A 17,292-nucleotide genomic window follows, 5' to 3' on the forward strand; every position below is an offset into this window, starting at 1 on the left:
CTTTGCAGACAGTGAATGTCACTATGCTATCTAAATCATTCTTTTTGGAAGGATGTTTGGCATAGATTACACTACTTCTTCTGACATAGGAAGACAAAATATTAGATATTAATGGCTCTTTCAGCAAACAGATTTTTAGAACATGGAAAACATCTTCAGCCAGACTGAGTAAATGTGATTCATCCTTGTGAACAGATCACCGTGCTATTCATAACACAGTTGCATTCTCTAACAGCCTGCTATCAAGTACTTCTTTCCAGCTGGCAAAGACGAGAGTAACCTAAATTGATGGAAGGCTCTTTCTCTGTCTCTCTCTGTCTCTCTCCCTCTCACGCACGCACACACACACGCACACACACACACACACTCTAAATTCTGCCTCTCTTGTCTATTTCAAATGAATGAGATTAATAATTGGTTTCTGGTTATCCATTTAGATTCCAGAATAAGCAATAGCAGATGTTGAAGCATAAATAACAACCGAAAACTTGGCTGACCCTCTTCAGCTTCTAATCAAGGTGCTTCACTAAATATTGTGCAGAGAAAAGGTATTCTCTTGTCATAAATTTTGCTGCAAAGGAAATATTACCACTGAAGTTGTTTGCAGCATGTATGTCTCTGCTCTCAAGTGCAATTTTATGCCATTATCTATGCCCCTGTCTCAAGTCCTAAAAAATGAAATTGAGATTTAAAAAAAGTAAACAAATGGGATCTCTGCAAAAGATTTAGAGTGAGATATACCTGAACATATTTGGTTAAACCTAATTTCCTATTGAATGCTTCTGTAACATTTCCCCAGAGGACAGGCCTTGGATAAAACAGACATCACAGCGTGCTGTATATATCTCACAGAGCAAACATGCTAGGCGATAAGCCTGCTGACAGTTGCTGTTAATCTGAAAAGCATTTCCACAGAGCAAAAGGGTTACTATCTGCGGGTTTTAGGAGAGGAGTAGGAGCCCAAACTGAGCTTTTCCACAAACTCACTGTGACCTTGGATAAGATAACCCCTTTCTGTCTCTCTTGGCTCTCACTTCCCACTGAGTTGTGAAACTGGGATAGTATTCCTGCCTAGGGGTTTTGAGGCTTAATACTGTAAAAGTGGGTCTAAAATGATGGAGTGTAAACTCTTCTGAGGAAAGCTTTGATGTCACTGAATTTTGCCCCAATTTTTAAGCTGAAAGCAAAGAAAGAAAGAGTTAGCTTCAATCAATTTATGAAGCATCACCATAATATTTTTGGGTCTTGGAATATCATGTGAGAAGGCTGCTGACTAGCCACTGCCTCAGATGCTCCACGCTGTATATACAGGCTGAGTCTTTATTTGGGGGCTACGCTGACTGAGGGTAACAGTTAAGAGGAGAGGCAGAGGACAAGGAAGGAAAAATAAAGAACAAAGCACCCCTTAAAACAGCACCCCTTTCACACACTATAAAAAGAAATATAGTGTTGTGATTTCTTCATCTTCAGGTAGAAGTACAGACATCTTTTTCTTTCCGGTCCTAGAATATCTGCTAAAATCAGAAGAGAAAAAAAATGGTCAAAACCACATTTACCTACTGCATGTAGTTTACTGTTAATACCATCACAGCACTCATTCAATGACTTGGACAGATACACGTTATCCACAACAGGCTTAATGCTTCCTGCTTTGTCAGCCACCTGGAGCTCTTCTGCAGGGGTGCTGCCTTTACTATGGCAGCTGTACAAAACTTGCTAACAAGTTATAGCCAAGGCAGCAGTTAGTGAAAATTTGATAGGTACAGGAGGAAAACCAAATCCCATTCCTTTTAACTTCTCTCTTACCATTAGCTTTGCTATGTTTTGGGGCAAGATCTCTCTAGAAGTGTAATCATTAGACAGGAAAGAGGACATGTCAAACTATATTATCTATGAAGAGCAAAAATCCCATAAGCAGGTCTTATGAAAAGGGCAATCCAAACTTTGACTAAAGACTGTAAACCAAACAGCTCTTTTTAAGGTATCCAGGCACCTGAGGATTTTCCCACTGCTGTTCCTTTTCTTACAGACTAACTGTATTTTGTCTGTTTCATATTTGCATCAGCAGTTCACAGTGGGAAAGCAAGGGGGGGAAATCTAATAACTAAACCTTGCATAGTAAATACGTTGACCTTCTCTCTCCCGGTTGTTTTATAAATGAGTCAGCTTTCATCTGCTGTTTATCCAGCTTGAAGAAACATTTGTCATCTCAATTAGAAAGCACCCCAAGTTATTGTGTTTTTCAGACTCAGGCAAAACAAAGCCAACAGGATGAGTTGGAGCCTCAGATTCACAACGTTACGTATTCATTTTTGGCATACAAAGGGAGATTGCTTTTGTTTGGTTACAAAAAACACAAGCTCTGCTGTTCAGTCTTTCAAAATTCAATTAAGTGTAACTTTATTATTTCTATATTGACTGGCAATCAGAAAAGAAGGAGACTCTGGGTGATGACATTCATACATTGTCATAAATTGTAATAAAGATACAAGACTGACATTTCTAGGGAAAGAAAAGGTCACCTAGTTTTCTTCTGATATTAATTGCAAAGCTGACAGCCCTATTTATCTTCAAATAGTTTACAATATTCCCATAAGACTCTTCAAGTCTATTGGTAATGCGGCTATCCCAAAATTGAGTGGCAATAAGAGACCATTTGCCATGGCAATTAGAGGTTGAATTCTCTCTAGTACTGAACACTTGTTATTGCACCACAAAAATACAGTAGCTGAATGACAAAATCATTGACCTTTACAGAGATTTTCTGTACTACCTGCTTCTTCCCACCAAGAACAGGCAGGGTCTGTGTTAGTCAGCATGACCTACATAAAAATTAGGGATCAATGATATGCTTAAGGAGGATGGAAACTTCTCCATAAAAGCAAAATAAAGTATTTTGGGGAAGTTTGTTAGCATTTTAAAAGGTCCTAAAGAGGACACACACAACCAGATCACTTAATCATCGCATTTTCTGTAGACCCAAAACTAGGGAGATCACTATATATCTCTGATGAAGAGTCTGTGTGAAAATGCATTTTTGTACGTACAGGCTTTGGGACATAGGCTTGTCAAATCACAAAACCACAAATGTTTGATGAAAGTACTTGTTGGCTTTCAGAGAGATTTCTTAAAAGTATTGTTTAGGATTAAAATATGAAGATATTGCCAAAGTGAAACTGTTCTTTAATCATCCTGCTTTAATCTGAAAATTTAGGCAGAAAAGTCTCATTGTAGATGGCACAACAGCTAGGAAACAGGGAGAATGAACTAGAACCTCAGACCTTCATGAAAAGTGTATCTAAAAGAGGGGAACCTCCTTTTTCCTGCAGAATTCTATCTACCAAGGCAAAGTTCTACTTGTTTTTTGGGGGGGAAAAGCTAAAGGGGAATAAGGGAATCATCATAGATGGCAGCTTCTCAAGTTTCTGAAAATGCTAGTAAACCAAGTGAGAGGACAAGACCACAAAAGGCAGTTTCTTTGTATCACTTTATGTGAGGTCCTCCCTGTGAGGAATGGTACAATACAAAAGCAGTCAATGTAGTTGAATAGAAGAAAAAAATGTGGAAGCTATTGCACTTTACCATGATCATCAGTGCATGGTGGAAAATGGTTAACTAAACAAAGCATTGCTAGCAAAAAGAAGCTTAGAGATGTGTGCTTATTAGAAGCATGAAAAGATAGATGGGCAGTATTAACTTGATTTTGTGCCTAAGGAAGAATAACTACATCTTGGAAATCAGGAAAGTAGAAATAACCTACTCTGTCTTTATAGTCTTTTATTATTATTAYTATTTATTTGYAGAAAAATCTGTCCCTTTATGACAACCTGAGTGCTTCATTGTAGGTTACCAAGAAAAGGAAATACAGCACATTAGAAGTGTTTTTCTACTGGTCTCTGAATTATAGATTCATCCAGCACAGACTTTCTCAACAAGCAATTCTTCCAAACCTTGGAAATCCAGGCTTTCTTCTAAGCACTTTTTTAACTCAAAATGCTCAACTCTTGCTTATACTAAGTCTAAGCCCTTCTGCACTGATGATTCTAAAGACAACTGTACATAAACACTTGTACCTAAAATAAATATTCAAGACATGATATCACAGTCTTTTGAGATGTTTTAAACTTGTAGCTTATCATTCCAAGGAATTCATGGCTAAGATGCATTTTAGAATATCCCCCCCAAAGTAACCTGGACAAGGCTGTGAACAAACATATGACACATCAAACAGCTACCATTCTTAAGACTACTTTGCTGACCATATAAGGAAAATATACTTTAGAGTTGCAGAAGAATCATAGCGATTGGTCTTTATCACATACAGTACTTCTCCCAAAACCTCAAGACTCCAGTAGTAGTATACAAAGAGGAAAACTGACACTAATTAAACATGTTCAAACACACAAAAATTCCATAGCAGARTCTGAGCAAGAAATCAGTTTTTGTCTTAGGGCCTTACAACCACTGTCAGTTATAACCTTTACATTGGCAGGCAAGAAGAGTCCTTACAAAAATATAAGCCTTATCTAAAAAAAGTTATACAAGCAAACAAACAAACAACAAAACAAAACCCCCCAAAGAGAAGAAATCTGCTTTGGAGGAGTGGGGTCCATCTAACAGCACATGACGGTTCCTGAATCACAAGCTGTAGWTAGCTAGATGCTTCAAACTTGTCACTTAACAGAAGTTTCACTGGCCCAAGCCCTGAAAGCGGAGATACTGCCACCCATTGTGGCAGTGACAGAGCCTGTCAGAACCAGCACAGTTCTTCCAGACTTTCATACCACTAATAGAGCTCTCTCTCCACAAAAAAAAAATGGATGTAGGTAACATGTGGCTACTATACATCTCTGTTAATGAGCTACTCTGCACTTGATGTCCGTTTTGCGTTCTTGGGGAGAACGCAAAAGACATTGGAAGAACCTGAGATTTAAATAATCTAAGTCTGTAGGAACTAAATGATCATTACTCCTGCGCTAGACTATTTTTTCATGCTACGTACATTTTTTTGTTCAAATTCATTTAATGTATAACTAGTGTGTTTATAGCAGTATACAGTTATATAAATCAAAAATCCCAATTTATAATTGTCTTAATAATAACAGCACTGTGTGCATTAACATAGTATTTAGATCCAGGTAAGTGATTTTAGACTTCCTTCCAGTCTCCCAGAACAAAACAAGGGAGTGTTTTAAAGTTAGGCTGAAGATAGAGTCACATCACTGGCAGGATAGTTGAGAAGGTAGGTATTTAAGTTTAGCAGTGTTACTGAAATTAGATCCTGGACATTGAAAAGGAAGAAAATCAAGATTATTCAGCAGTATTTCTCAAGATGCATTCAGCATCTTACTCAATAAAGCCCATTGCTAATGACTTTGCAGTTTGGTTGCATAGAAACAATTTTTCTGTTAAATGACATGAGACATTAAGTGACTGAGATATTGCAGGCAAGAMAGCACGTTGTTGCTAACATCTGATGGTTTTGTCAGACTTTCTAGAAATAATTTATTGCTTTATCTTTTTTATTTTCCTGCTGATGGATGGCAATAATGACTGTGAAGATATTTTTTGGGGGCCTTAATTAAAAGCATCAGAATCATGCATCAAAATAGAGACTAAGTTTTATAAACTCATCCTTTCTATCTAAAAAATGTGTTTTTCCCATAATATAAAGTTGGGATAATCTAAGCACCTCAAAGTAACAAGCAACTTGTATAATAGCAAAAGCTAAGGTTACACAGTCATTGAACATCTTCCTCAAAGAAAACAATTTACACGAGCAGTCATGGTCCTGTGCTGAGTGCTGAATACAGGGCTCCATAAAGAGTTCCCATAAATTCTTTAGGAACCRTCCTGTAGGTACAAACATAGGTAAAATCCCCCTGAAATCAGGGGTGAAATCAAGCCAGGCCATCTTGTGACAGGCAGGCTGTAACCAATACTGTCAGCCCAAAGCAGAAAAAGACATTCCTGCCATAAAAAGTCTTAGCATCAATAAGCATGGTGCTGCAGATTGACTTTGATCTCCACGTGAAAATGATGATTGCTGAATTAACAGTAGAAGATCTTATCCTGGGAGGAGCTCAAACTTAAGAACTAAATTAGATAATACATTACTGCTTACTGTAGGAAGGAAAGACACTAATTTGTCAACAGACCTGAAGATGACTAAAACTCAAATAGGTCTCCTATCAAAATTTTTACCAGTCCAGTATCTGACAGACCAATGAAAGCTCTGAGCAAGAGCATCAGACTGTTGAAATGCATAAGGGAACAATGCAAACAGCAAGACTCTATGCTTTTGACAAGACAGAGCCTCATCAAGAGAGAATTTCTGAGCTATACAGTCACATTGAAAATGAACACACACATACACACGAAGGAAAAAGATATGCCACAGCTTTATAAATGAGGAACCTTAGTTATACAATTTACAAGATGTTTCCAAATTTCTTGACCACATAAGTCAAATTCTGCATATACAGGAGTGATATTTTGCTGAATGCATTGCGTTGTGGCTACTGAAAATCAAACTGCTTCAGCAGCTTGGCCATGGGAGAGAGTTGGAGATAAGAGGGAAGGAAAAAATCAGTTAAAAATACTGAGAAATCAGCTAGTGACGTACTTTTTTTCTGTGGTAAGATCTTCTATTCTTTGGTAAGAATTATTCTAATTTCTTTAACTTTTGAGATAGCCTTAAAAGTCAGGTTTTGTAGCAAGAATGTATTTTTAAAAATGTCCATTTTTAATTTCTAGAGGCAGTGATCTTTACTAACCCAATAGTGTTAGTAAAACTTTCTAGGTGTGTGCAAGGTAGGAACAGAAACTGTATACAACCAGAGAGTTGCAAGCCTACAGCATTATCTGATATCCTTGAGTCAGTCCCCTGTTTAGAAAGTTTTCAAACATGGAATCATGTTGCTTTTCAGACTGAGATGTGCCCTGGAAAAAAAAAAGAAAAAAAACTCAATAAAAACTATTATAGACTCCTCATCCTATAAGTAATGTGCGCACGCATGGGAACCAGTCAAACCATAGCTGCAAAAAGTGTTTGACAGACCAATGAAATCTTTGAGAAAAAGGGTCAGGTACCATAGAAGACATGCCTTTACTTTTCAACCAAATCAATTTTCTCACCATTTTTTTTTCTCATCAAACTGGGGAGCAGTGACACTTATTTGCAATAAAAGCTCTCTCAGATAAACTTCAATCAAGTATAAATACTAGGCATACTTGAAGCAGATTGCAAACAAAAAATAAGATCCAGAAGTATTACCGTGGTAAACTAACTTAAGACTAAGCAGCAAATAGTAAGGAGTATGAATGATTGCTGACTTGAGACTAAGATACTGCCCTCCTCCCAAAAGCACTTACAGTATTGAGCAACTAATATTCTCCTTCTCAAAGCTCTGTGGATACATACTGATTCTGATCGTCTGTCTCATGAGGCAGATGTTCTTCCTATTAGCTAATTATTTCATTTTCCAGACACAAAAAGAATCAAGTTCTGTACTGTGGGAAGTCCGACTCTAGTCTATGTTATATATAATCAGTGTAGACTTCGGACTGAAGGAAATTACAACTCTAGATCTATTTTTGCGACTGGGTCCAAGAACTCTGAGTTTATGAAAGCCATTTTAGATCAAATGACACTTGTCAAACAGATCAAACTTTTCAGAAAAAGTGTAGATTAACTCTTGAATACCAAAAAKAAAATTTGCTTAAATGTGTAAACTCTTCGACACAAAGACCTGTACAGGGGTTGGATGAGGGGCCTCAGTCATTTAAGGTAGTGAAATCACTACCCTTAAAAAGAAAAAAATTCCTAATCTTAGTGGATATTTTAATGTATTTCAGTTTCTGCAGCATCCAAGCTGAGGTTATGGTCAACAGCAAAGGCATTGGCCTGGAAACAGTCTCTGCAAGGATCCACTTCCCTATACTTTGAGRGATCTCTTTTGCCCTCTGCTCCAGCCTCCCTTGTTTCCTCCCACCCATGTATTCTAACACRTGATTTTAATCTTTCTTTCAGACATGCTTGTACTCACCTGTCACGCTTGGAAGAACACAATGCCAAATGTCTGAGCCCACTTAGGAAAATACAAGGAGTTGGGTTTTTTTTCTTTTTAATTAAACATAGGTTATCTTATTTCATCTCTGTAAAAGGGTTGCTGGAGCTGTAAAATAATCCTTTGGGACCAGTCCACAATATATGAGATCCTATTATCTGTTGGCAAATTCACTAGTTAGTGCCCCTTCTGTTTCAGTTTGGAAGAAACAGAACAAATTCTGATACCACAAAATGCATACCTCTGCTGCTTAAAAGTGATTATTCATTTTTGAAGACACACACTTATTTAGGGAAAAACAGTAACTTGTGATTATATTGAGGGAGTATGATAACAGCAGACAAGAATTAGAGGTGGGATTTTATTTTTGGTTAGGGGAAAGGGAAGGACAGGTAAGAATTCTCCTCTCCTACTACACTTTCTCAGGCAGACATGGCCAGAAAAAAGATGCAGGATTTTGGCCATCAAAAACTAGTATATTTTCCAGAAGGCTCAAATATTTAGGTATGAAATACAAAATCAGAAGTCACACTAGGGGAGTCTAAATCTAGCTTTTGGAAAATAAGCATTTTGCTCAAAGCTTCAGTCCATTTTAACATGAATTAGATTTTTCTCCCCAGGCATCAATATTCAATCAGGGATCAATTATAGCATTGTTTACACTAGATCTGTTCCGTGCTCTAGTCCTAGACATGAGATATGGGCTGTCATTGAGAACATGCATAAGACCAGATTCTTCAAGATCTGCTAAAGCTTAGTGACTGAAATTACTGCTAAGACAGTGAAATTCCTGCCAGATTGGCTGTTTTAGCACAGAAAGGAGCATTGCAGTCCCCTCATCACCCACATAGACTCCTGCCTACTTACCATCAGTCCTAAATTTTGGATGTAAGAACAAGGGGGTCTAAATTAGCAGGGTGTAAACACACAGCAGGACAAGCAGAAGAACATGAAAAAACAGCAATTAACAAGAAGGTTGAAAAAGATGCAGGCTAAAAGCAGGTCATCTTATTCAGCTCCTGCTTAAATTTTTTGAATTCTCTGTGCAAGTGATACCAGCTTGAATGCTAAGGCCATAAAAGAGTACAGACAGGTAAAAGAGAAGACATTAAAGAGAATTCTTTTTAATGAGCCTCCGACGCTTGAGGGAACTCATCCCTACCTCAAAGAATGAAGCAGTCTTCAGTTGTATTGTTTCGGGGTTGTAGCACAGATTCCCATTCTACTGAAAACAAAAATTTCTACCCTGTTCTGGGGAACAGGAGTTGCTGAAATTCAACTGTTGTTGAAGATGTGCATTAGTCCTGTTAAAATTTACTTGATATAAAAACCTTTTGTTTAGATGGCCATGTATGCTAAGGGAAAAAGAAAAAAAATGAAAATAAGACATCATTAGCTGTACAATTATAAAACAAGAAAAATCCAAAGCAATAGACAAGAACACACAAAAATTTAAGAGAGTACAGATGTAATGACATTTATTAAAAGGCATGCTACAACAACTAGAGTTGTTAGGAAAAGAGTTAGGTATAGATACCAAGTAATCAGCAAATGTACTAACTTAAAAGAAATAGAATATATTGCAGTATTCACAAGTTCAAATTAACCATGCACTACACAGTTAAAAAATAGGTTTCTTTAATATTCCATCTTCTTTGCATTTATAATATAAGTCATCTCAACAGACATGGAATCCTTTTTTTCCAGTGCCACAAGCTGCTTTACAAATGAAAGCTGGTACTGTTGTTTATCAAAATATACAAGACAATTGATGTTTTTATATAAAAAACATTTTACACTTTAACTTGTTCTCCAAAACCCTTTTTTCCAGGTTAAAAAAATGATGTTACAAATATTTACAGCATTTTTTTGTGCTAGATGAATGGACTGAACAGTAGATAAAAACGGACTTCTATGAATAGATTACATAAAATGAGAATATGTCAGCAATTCCTAGCCGTGCTATGTGTGTCTTGAATACAGTACTAAAAGTAGTCCATTAATCCCTTGCTTTATCCTGCACCATTTGGTTCACATTAAGACCCCATTTTCCACTAAGTGGTCTGTCCACCAATGGTAGACTCAAATAAAGGCAACTTTGCATTTGGTCTTCCCTTCAAAAAGGAGCTGGAGAGAAAACAAACTTTCACAGAATGTCTCAGTAAAACCAGAACAGACAGTCTTTGGTCAGAACAATGAGGTGAAATTCTGATGCAAAAATCTGCTTGGTTAGCAACTTTCGACTTGTGCTGCTGTGGTTCTGGGGTGAACTTTTGCAGAAAGTGGATAACATATCCAAAAAAAATTACAATGTGCTTAAAATGGAGTTAGCACATAGTGGCTAGATTCCCAATCATAAATTATGCACAGTTTCCAAGAACTGAAAAACTGTTTTTAGTGATGACATTAGTCTGTTAAGGTAAGAACTTTCTTCACCTGTCAAGGACCTTCAACTACAAAAGTATGTTGTTTCTTGGAGACTGCTCCAGTTGCAACCTGTTATACTGTCCTAAATTGGCAATACGTGGATTATTCTTGAATTCCTGCATATTGCAATACAAAAAATATTGCAATGATAAAGGCATAAGGGATAATTAAAACTGTACTAAATGCAGTTCACGGTATATGTCATCAGTCAGTGGGAGAACATTCACTTTTAACAATATCAGTATACAATTTCCAGGAAAAAAAGTATTTATTATACTTAGGACATCAATAGATATGAAAAAACCCTACATGTAAGACTACTGAAGGCACATAAACTTTGGTCCCATTTTGTCCCTCCTCCCCTCAATCCCTCTGGTAAGGCCCTGAAATTAAATAGTTCAGAGATTTTCAATTCTTTCTTAAAATAATTCACAATTCCTAATTGTTAGGATTTGCTTTGAAAATAGCTGGCAAACAGCCTCATATATATAACAAACAAATCTCCACAGGACAATTAAGAGTCAACAGTTAATTTAAAGAAAAAATTCTGTGCAATTTGAATCCTTTCAGCACAACAGTAAAAACACTAAGTCTGGTAGTTTTACTCTAGTTAACAACATATCAGGACAGAAGGTAAAGGCAAACAGAAATGGCTTTTTTAAGCAGTTGCCCTCTCATTTAAAAAAATAGCAGTACATGCTAGTGGTATTACAATGGTGAGTAATAGGTCCACATCCCTCAGGGAAAAAACAAAAACAAAACAAAACCCCAACCCCCCACTCATCGCTTCCTTAATTCCCAGTTCAAATTAAAAGTATCAGGGGAGTACAATATATCTGATTCCACAAGCTCCACACTGGTGCAGTTCTTTCAACAATTTCTCAGCATACAAACACAGGTTTGCCATCTAAGATCAGAAAATGCCACATAAGCAAATCTCCTCAGAAGGCTATCTCTGGAATATATTAAGCACAAAAAGGCCCCATTCTATCTTTGAACAGAAAAAGTGCAATTGGTGGGACCAGCAGACAAGGCAATCAAGGCAAATTACAAATTAGTTTCAGAAAAAAGATTAAGAGAAGCAAAAGCTTTATCATTATGCAACAGATCACAGGTCACTTGAAAAGGCACTAAGTTGTTCCTGGGTTGTTGAGAGAGCCTTACTACACTTTGAACCAAGGAAAAAAACGGGGCTGGAGGTAACCCAGAGCTGATGTGGACTTCCCAAATACACAGGCAGAGAACTCTGAATTCAAGACCAGTTAGAGGGAACAGGGGGAAGAGGAGGATTTTGTTCATTTGTTAGAATAATACAGCCAATTAAAACTTTTCCCCCTACACTTAGATCAAAATAGGAAGAAGAATTCTACCCTCAAGCATTTCTGGTACCTGTAGTGAGGATTTAACCACCGAGACCATTAGTGCTTTATAGTACAAGCTCTGGGTCACAATATGCACATTACCAGGTACAGCATAAGTGATTTAAACAGAAATTAAGAATCTGTATTAAAGAAATTACGAATCTATCTTGATCACTTAATGGGACAGTATGGTGAAGATGGAGACGGACTCTCCTAGAGAGTTGCAAAGTGAGAGAAGAAGCCTAATTATATATTAGGGAAAAAAAAAATCACAATGAGGGCACTTGAACATTGCAACAGTTGTTAAGAGAGGTTGTGAAATCTTCATTCTTGGAAATACTCAAAACTTGACTGGGCGATTCTCTGAATAACTGCTCTAAGGTGGCCCTTCTTGGACGTTTCTAAGGTGGCCCTTCTTGGACGTTTGGACTAAGACATCCAGAGGTTCCTTTCTGACCTACACCATTGCAATAGTCCACAGAATAATCATAGTCTTTTCCAAGTCCTGCTCTTTCCACAGATATCAAGGGGTCTGCTCATATTTGGTTTTGAGAATCAAGAACTGAGATGCAACTGTGCTTTTGCAGCCAGGCACTAACGAGTCAAGGGCAAAGTATAAGAATTACTCCTTTTCATCCTGATCCCTTGCTAATACTGCATTACAATAAACAAGAAGTTATGTTATCATTTTTAGTTATTCAAGGCAGAACACTGAATGAGATAAGCCAGCCTTAACTAGGGCAACCATTCTGTTAAGCAAACATTAAGATGTACTGCTTTTTTTGAAGCTTGCCTGCACCTCTTGAAAAAGCAGATATCYCCCTAAGAGACAGCATCGCTACGGTGTACACAAATCTAAAAGTAAGTTGACAGGGATAATTCAATTACAGAACTAAAACAACAAAAGAGAATTACAGGAAGATACAGGATAAATGTAGCACAAAACCAAAAGTACACAGAAGATCATAAACATCCAACACAGATTTTTCTTAAATTAAAAAGATCATAAATCTCTGCCAACTTATACTGTAGGCCTCTACAATTCAAACTGCAAATAGTTAAGAGCTGACATTATCAGTACTCTAAAATTGAAAAATTACTCCCTTCTCTAACAGAATGCCAGATGCCTTTATCCCTTTAGATTTTCCCATCTTCTGCTATCAGAATCAATAAATTAAAATGCATGTAATGCATATGCTCGTATGCCAATATGGCATCTTACGCAGACAGTATACATGCACTGCTCCAGTATTATATATGCCAATAGCCAATATAAATTCTCAGTCTTAAGGTTGCTTTTACCTGCTTTACAGTTACATTCAGATCCAACATAATTCCTCTCCTCTGTAGCAGCAGTTCTCTAAAAAAATGACAGACCATGTTTTATGGATAATGCTTTTCCCTGCTTGAGCAGGGGGTTGGACTGTATGATCTCTAAAGATCCCTTCYAACCTCAACTGTTCTGTGATTCTGTGAATGTTCCAGTATTATCAAACCACTTTACATGCAGTAACAACGGATATTCCCAGTCAGCAGGATACTTGATGCATTATGAACTTGTATCAACGTGACTACTAACAAGGTTAAACACAGACACGAATTAAGTATCTTGCTGAAAAAGGGCCTATCTGCAAACGAAAGAGTTCATGTACTGCTGCACCTTGCTAAAATCATATTAAAATGTTACTTTTTAATACAGTGCTTTGGCACTACAGAATTGCTTATTTTCATGTATTCTCAAAAAATTGGTTTGAAACTTCAAACTGAATCAACTGTTTTGGAGAGGGGAAAGAGAAAGATCATCTCAAAAGCCAAATACAACATTTTCTGTTATACCTAAGCCATTTTAAACTTTCCAGTAAATATTACAGTTCTGTATAATTATTTATTTGTAGTGTACAGCAAAGGTTATATCCACTTATGTATTTAGTCTGATGTTCTATCTACTGTCAAATAGCATGCTTTTATTGCAGTATAGAGGTCTGCCAACTTCATTACTATGACTGCCTGCTGCACTTATAATTAAATTATAAGTCATTAACACAAGGCAAGCCTGTATCTCTCTGATACTGCAAAAATAATTCAGAGAGAAAACTTGAAGACATTTACTTCAAGATACTCGGCTCTTGCTAGAAAGATTACCATTATTCTAGAAAGACTATACCCTTCAGAATTGTATTTCCCAACTGACAGCTGGCATTACAAGTATGAAATATAAATTACTGAAAAACTAAAATGAATGCTAAAACATTACAGCAGAAAAGTTTTATTTCTGCAGTTATGAAAACAGAAGCAGAAGTAAACAACCATTGTGTTTGAGAGGAATACCACTTTAAAAGGTGCTTAATTTTAAGTAAATTCTAAAAAAATAAATTCTAAAAATAAAAATCACTTAAAATGAAATTTAACTTTGTAAACTACAATTAAAAATCACTAAGGTTCATATGTACCTTTAACAAAAAAATACTAACTGCATCTCAGCTCATTTTCCAAAGAGAAATGGGCATTCAGTATTGAAATTTGTGATATTTATAAAGGAAGGAATGCTTGTTCTTTATTAATTTAGGCTCTATACCGAAGGAAAAACGTAGGTACCTGAGACAGAATATTCTGATAGAGCCAATGTCTTTCAAAAATTAAATAAAGTCTAGAAACTGTAGTTAATTTGCTGTTTTGTCTTTATGTAAAGGGYTTTTCTGGTGGATTTTTCTGGGAGTAAATTTTTTTTTTTTTCATCCAGATATTAGTATAGGACAACTGCAACTGAGTAATTTTGAAGAGGCCTACAGGACTGTGCAGAGTTAAACCTCACTCCCACTTCTACCACATCTCTATATCAAAGCACCAGAGATTGGAATTCAGAGTATTACTTACTGAAAAAGACATTTTTGAAGTAGCAAGAAAAACATTAAAAAAAAAGATGAATAAGAAAACTTTCACCAAGAACACAATAAATTTTTCAAGATATTTCAGATAAAACTCTAAGTTATTGTATCATAAGCACATAATAAGGCACATAATAAGAAATTAAGTAAATACACAGTAATTTGATCCAACTATTAGAGATTATAGTGGTACAAAAACCCCTTGAGGTGTAATTTTTTTCCCCGAAGATCTTACCAAAAATAACTTCTTAAAAATTTGTCAAACCATGATAGACCTGAATATTTTCCTTATGGCTGTAAACATCTTATTTTTAAAAGAAATGTATAAAACTCTTTGAAATTAGGACTATTTTCTTCTCTCAATTTCTCAAGTCCTATCATAGCAAAAATAACATATGAAACTTCAATTCCACAATTGTAAGTCAAACTAAGTCTCTGATACCACATCTTGAAGAAACTTGTCAAATATCTTTTACTCCACAGAGAAAAGGCACTGCCTTTCCTCTAATAATTTAACCCTGGTGAACAATACACACTTTTTTAAAAGTTATTTTTAAAGATCTGCCTAAGTATAAACACTCCTGCAGTAAGATAAATACTATTCAGTGGACACTCACAGTCAATGCTTGCTTTTCCTCAAGAAACCCAAGCACTATTTCACATTCAAATTAGTGTTTTATCTATACAGAATAGGTTTACTATTTCATTAGAAATATTCTTTGTTTGGTATATTATAAAAATGCTAAAAGTGTTGTGTAAGGCTGACTTGGAACAAAAGCTAAAAGGATATTCTTAAAATATAATTTTAAGTAGGGAATTTGATGATAAATATTGTTGCTAAAGAAATTTCACAGAAGAATCTTTTTATGGAGAAATATTAAACTTTGACCACATCCTGGCAGTTGAAACTGGAAAATATCATCCCTTGATTCTTTACTGCATGTATGAATACACAAACTCAGAATGAACTTTTTGTTTTAAGAATCAGAGTTGGTCACAGCTGCTACAGTCTCTGTCTGACGGTTTTACTGAAACTGTGATGCAGTCGTAAAAGGAAAGTTCACAGAAAAGTCAGATTGCAGATTTTGAGAAGGAAACTCTGAGGTGATGTTTTTCTCCAAGGTCATGATTGTGAAGCTCAATGAGAGCGTGGACTGCTTCCTCCACGGAACCCAGCTGGATGAGAGCCATTTTGCGATCTTTCCTTAAGTACAAAAAAACATAATTAATCCTAATTTTTCACTGTGCTAAGCCAACACAAAGTGATGCAAGTATTTTTTCAGTCACTTCACCCCTTTTTCACACTGAACACTTGCACAGCAAAAGAATCAGAACTAGCCAAGCACCTGCTAAGACAGACAAAAGTATGAAAATTTTGTAGACTGATGGCCTACAGCCATGACTTTCTTCCATTATACTGCATCTCAAAAGTAGGGTTAAAAGAAGGCTCAAAGATCTCTAGCAAACACTTGTATTGCACATATGTAAGGGATTGTTCTAGCAGGCATAATCWTGCTAAAATAATGCCACCAAGCAGCCCTAATGAATGACAGAACAGATCCACTGTCATCTTTTACATGATGTTTTACATGTACTTTCTTTTTAAAAGCTATTATTTCATTTACTTTCTTTAAACTTACCTTCCTTTGAACAAATGAGGAATTTGTCAACAGATAGGATTATAATAAATTCTGGTTGATATTGTATTTTTCATTTAATTATGCTAATACAGTATCACATTTAAAATTTAAAGATTAGAATTATCATAAACATCATTACAGTAGTACAGCTTTTGCCTATAGCTACAGCTTTGTACACACATGGAATTCCTCCTCAAAAATTAAAGGCTGAAAGATTGTTCAGCATTTTTACTTGAGAACTTACTGAAAGAACTTGAAGGCTTTCACAGTGGATCCAGTACCCGCAAAAAGGTTCTTCAGATCATCAACAGTAACAGAAGGCCTAATTAAAAAACAAAAAAACAACACAAAACCTTGTCAACTTGTAAAAGAGCACAGAGTTCTGTAATAGTACTGAATTCCCAGTTCTGGTTCCTACATTAAATACGAGCATCAAACACTACCAGCTCAAGGTCAGTCAGCACTTTACCCCAAACATCTTGGCTTTGACACTAAGATTTAGCACTGCAGTGTGCTACAAAAATATTTTAGATACAATCTTTTGCTTTTCATCCTCTCCCATTCCTCCCTCTTTTAAACTAGGACTGCAGAAAAATCACTAAAGAGCTTAACTAGTAACCTCAGAAATAGCTTTGATCTTGTACATTTTCAGTTTTGAAAGTTTCCTATTTTATTCAAAAAGCCATTTTCTGAGTTTCCTATATTGATTTTTCTTATCTGGACAAAATTCCATAGTTTTCTTATCTCCAAGTTCCTCTCTGCACAGCYGCAGAACAAAAGAAACCTATGCAAACTTACGATGTTCGGCTGTCACTCCACACATTTTTGGCAATATTCTATAAAGAAAAGTTTAAATTTTAATGTATTTATAATGTATTGAGCTGTGCCTAGGGGTGGATGAAGAGCGAGT

The 17,292-nt window shown here is 36.2% G+C and overlaps 1 protein-coding gene across 1 annotated transcript in view; it reads right to left on the reverse strand.

Moving 5' to 3' along the window:
• Positions 1-9,690: 9,690 nt before the first annotated feature.
• The window catches only part of PTBP3 (polypyrimidine tract binding protein 3), a 36,379-nt gene continuing 28,777 nt past the window's right edge, over positions 9,691-17,292 (reverse strand). The window contains exons 12-13 of the mRNA XM_026061556.1: positions 16,627-16,704; positions 9,691-15,946 (exon numbers count right to left, since the gene is read on the reverse strand). Of these exons, the coding sequence (XP_025917341.1) occupies positions 15,814-15,946; positions 16,627-16,704 (211 nt within the window). The 3' untranslated portion in view covers positions 9,691-15,813. The remainder of the gene's footprint in view (positions 15,947-16,626; positions 16,705-17,292) is intronic.

This window comes from Apteryx rowi, unplaced genomic scaffold (assembly GCF_003343035.1).
Source record: "Apteryx rowi isolate R43461 unplaced genomic scaffold, aptRow1 scaffold_182, whole genome shotgun sequence".
Classification (NCBI taxonomy): Eukaryota; Metazoa; Chordata; class Aves; order Apterygiformes; family Apterygidae; genus Apteryx; species Apteryx rowi.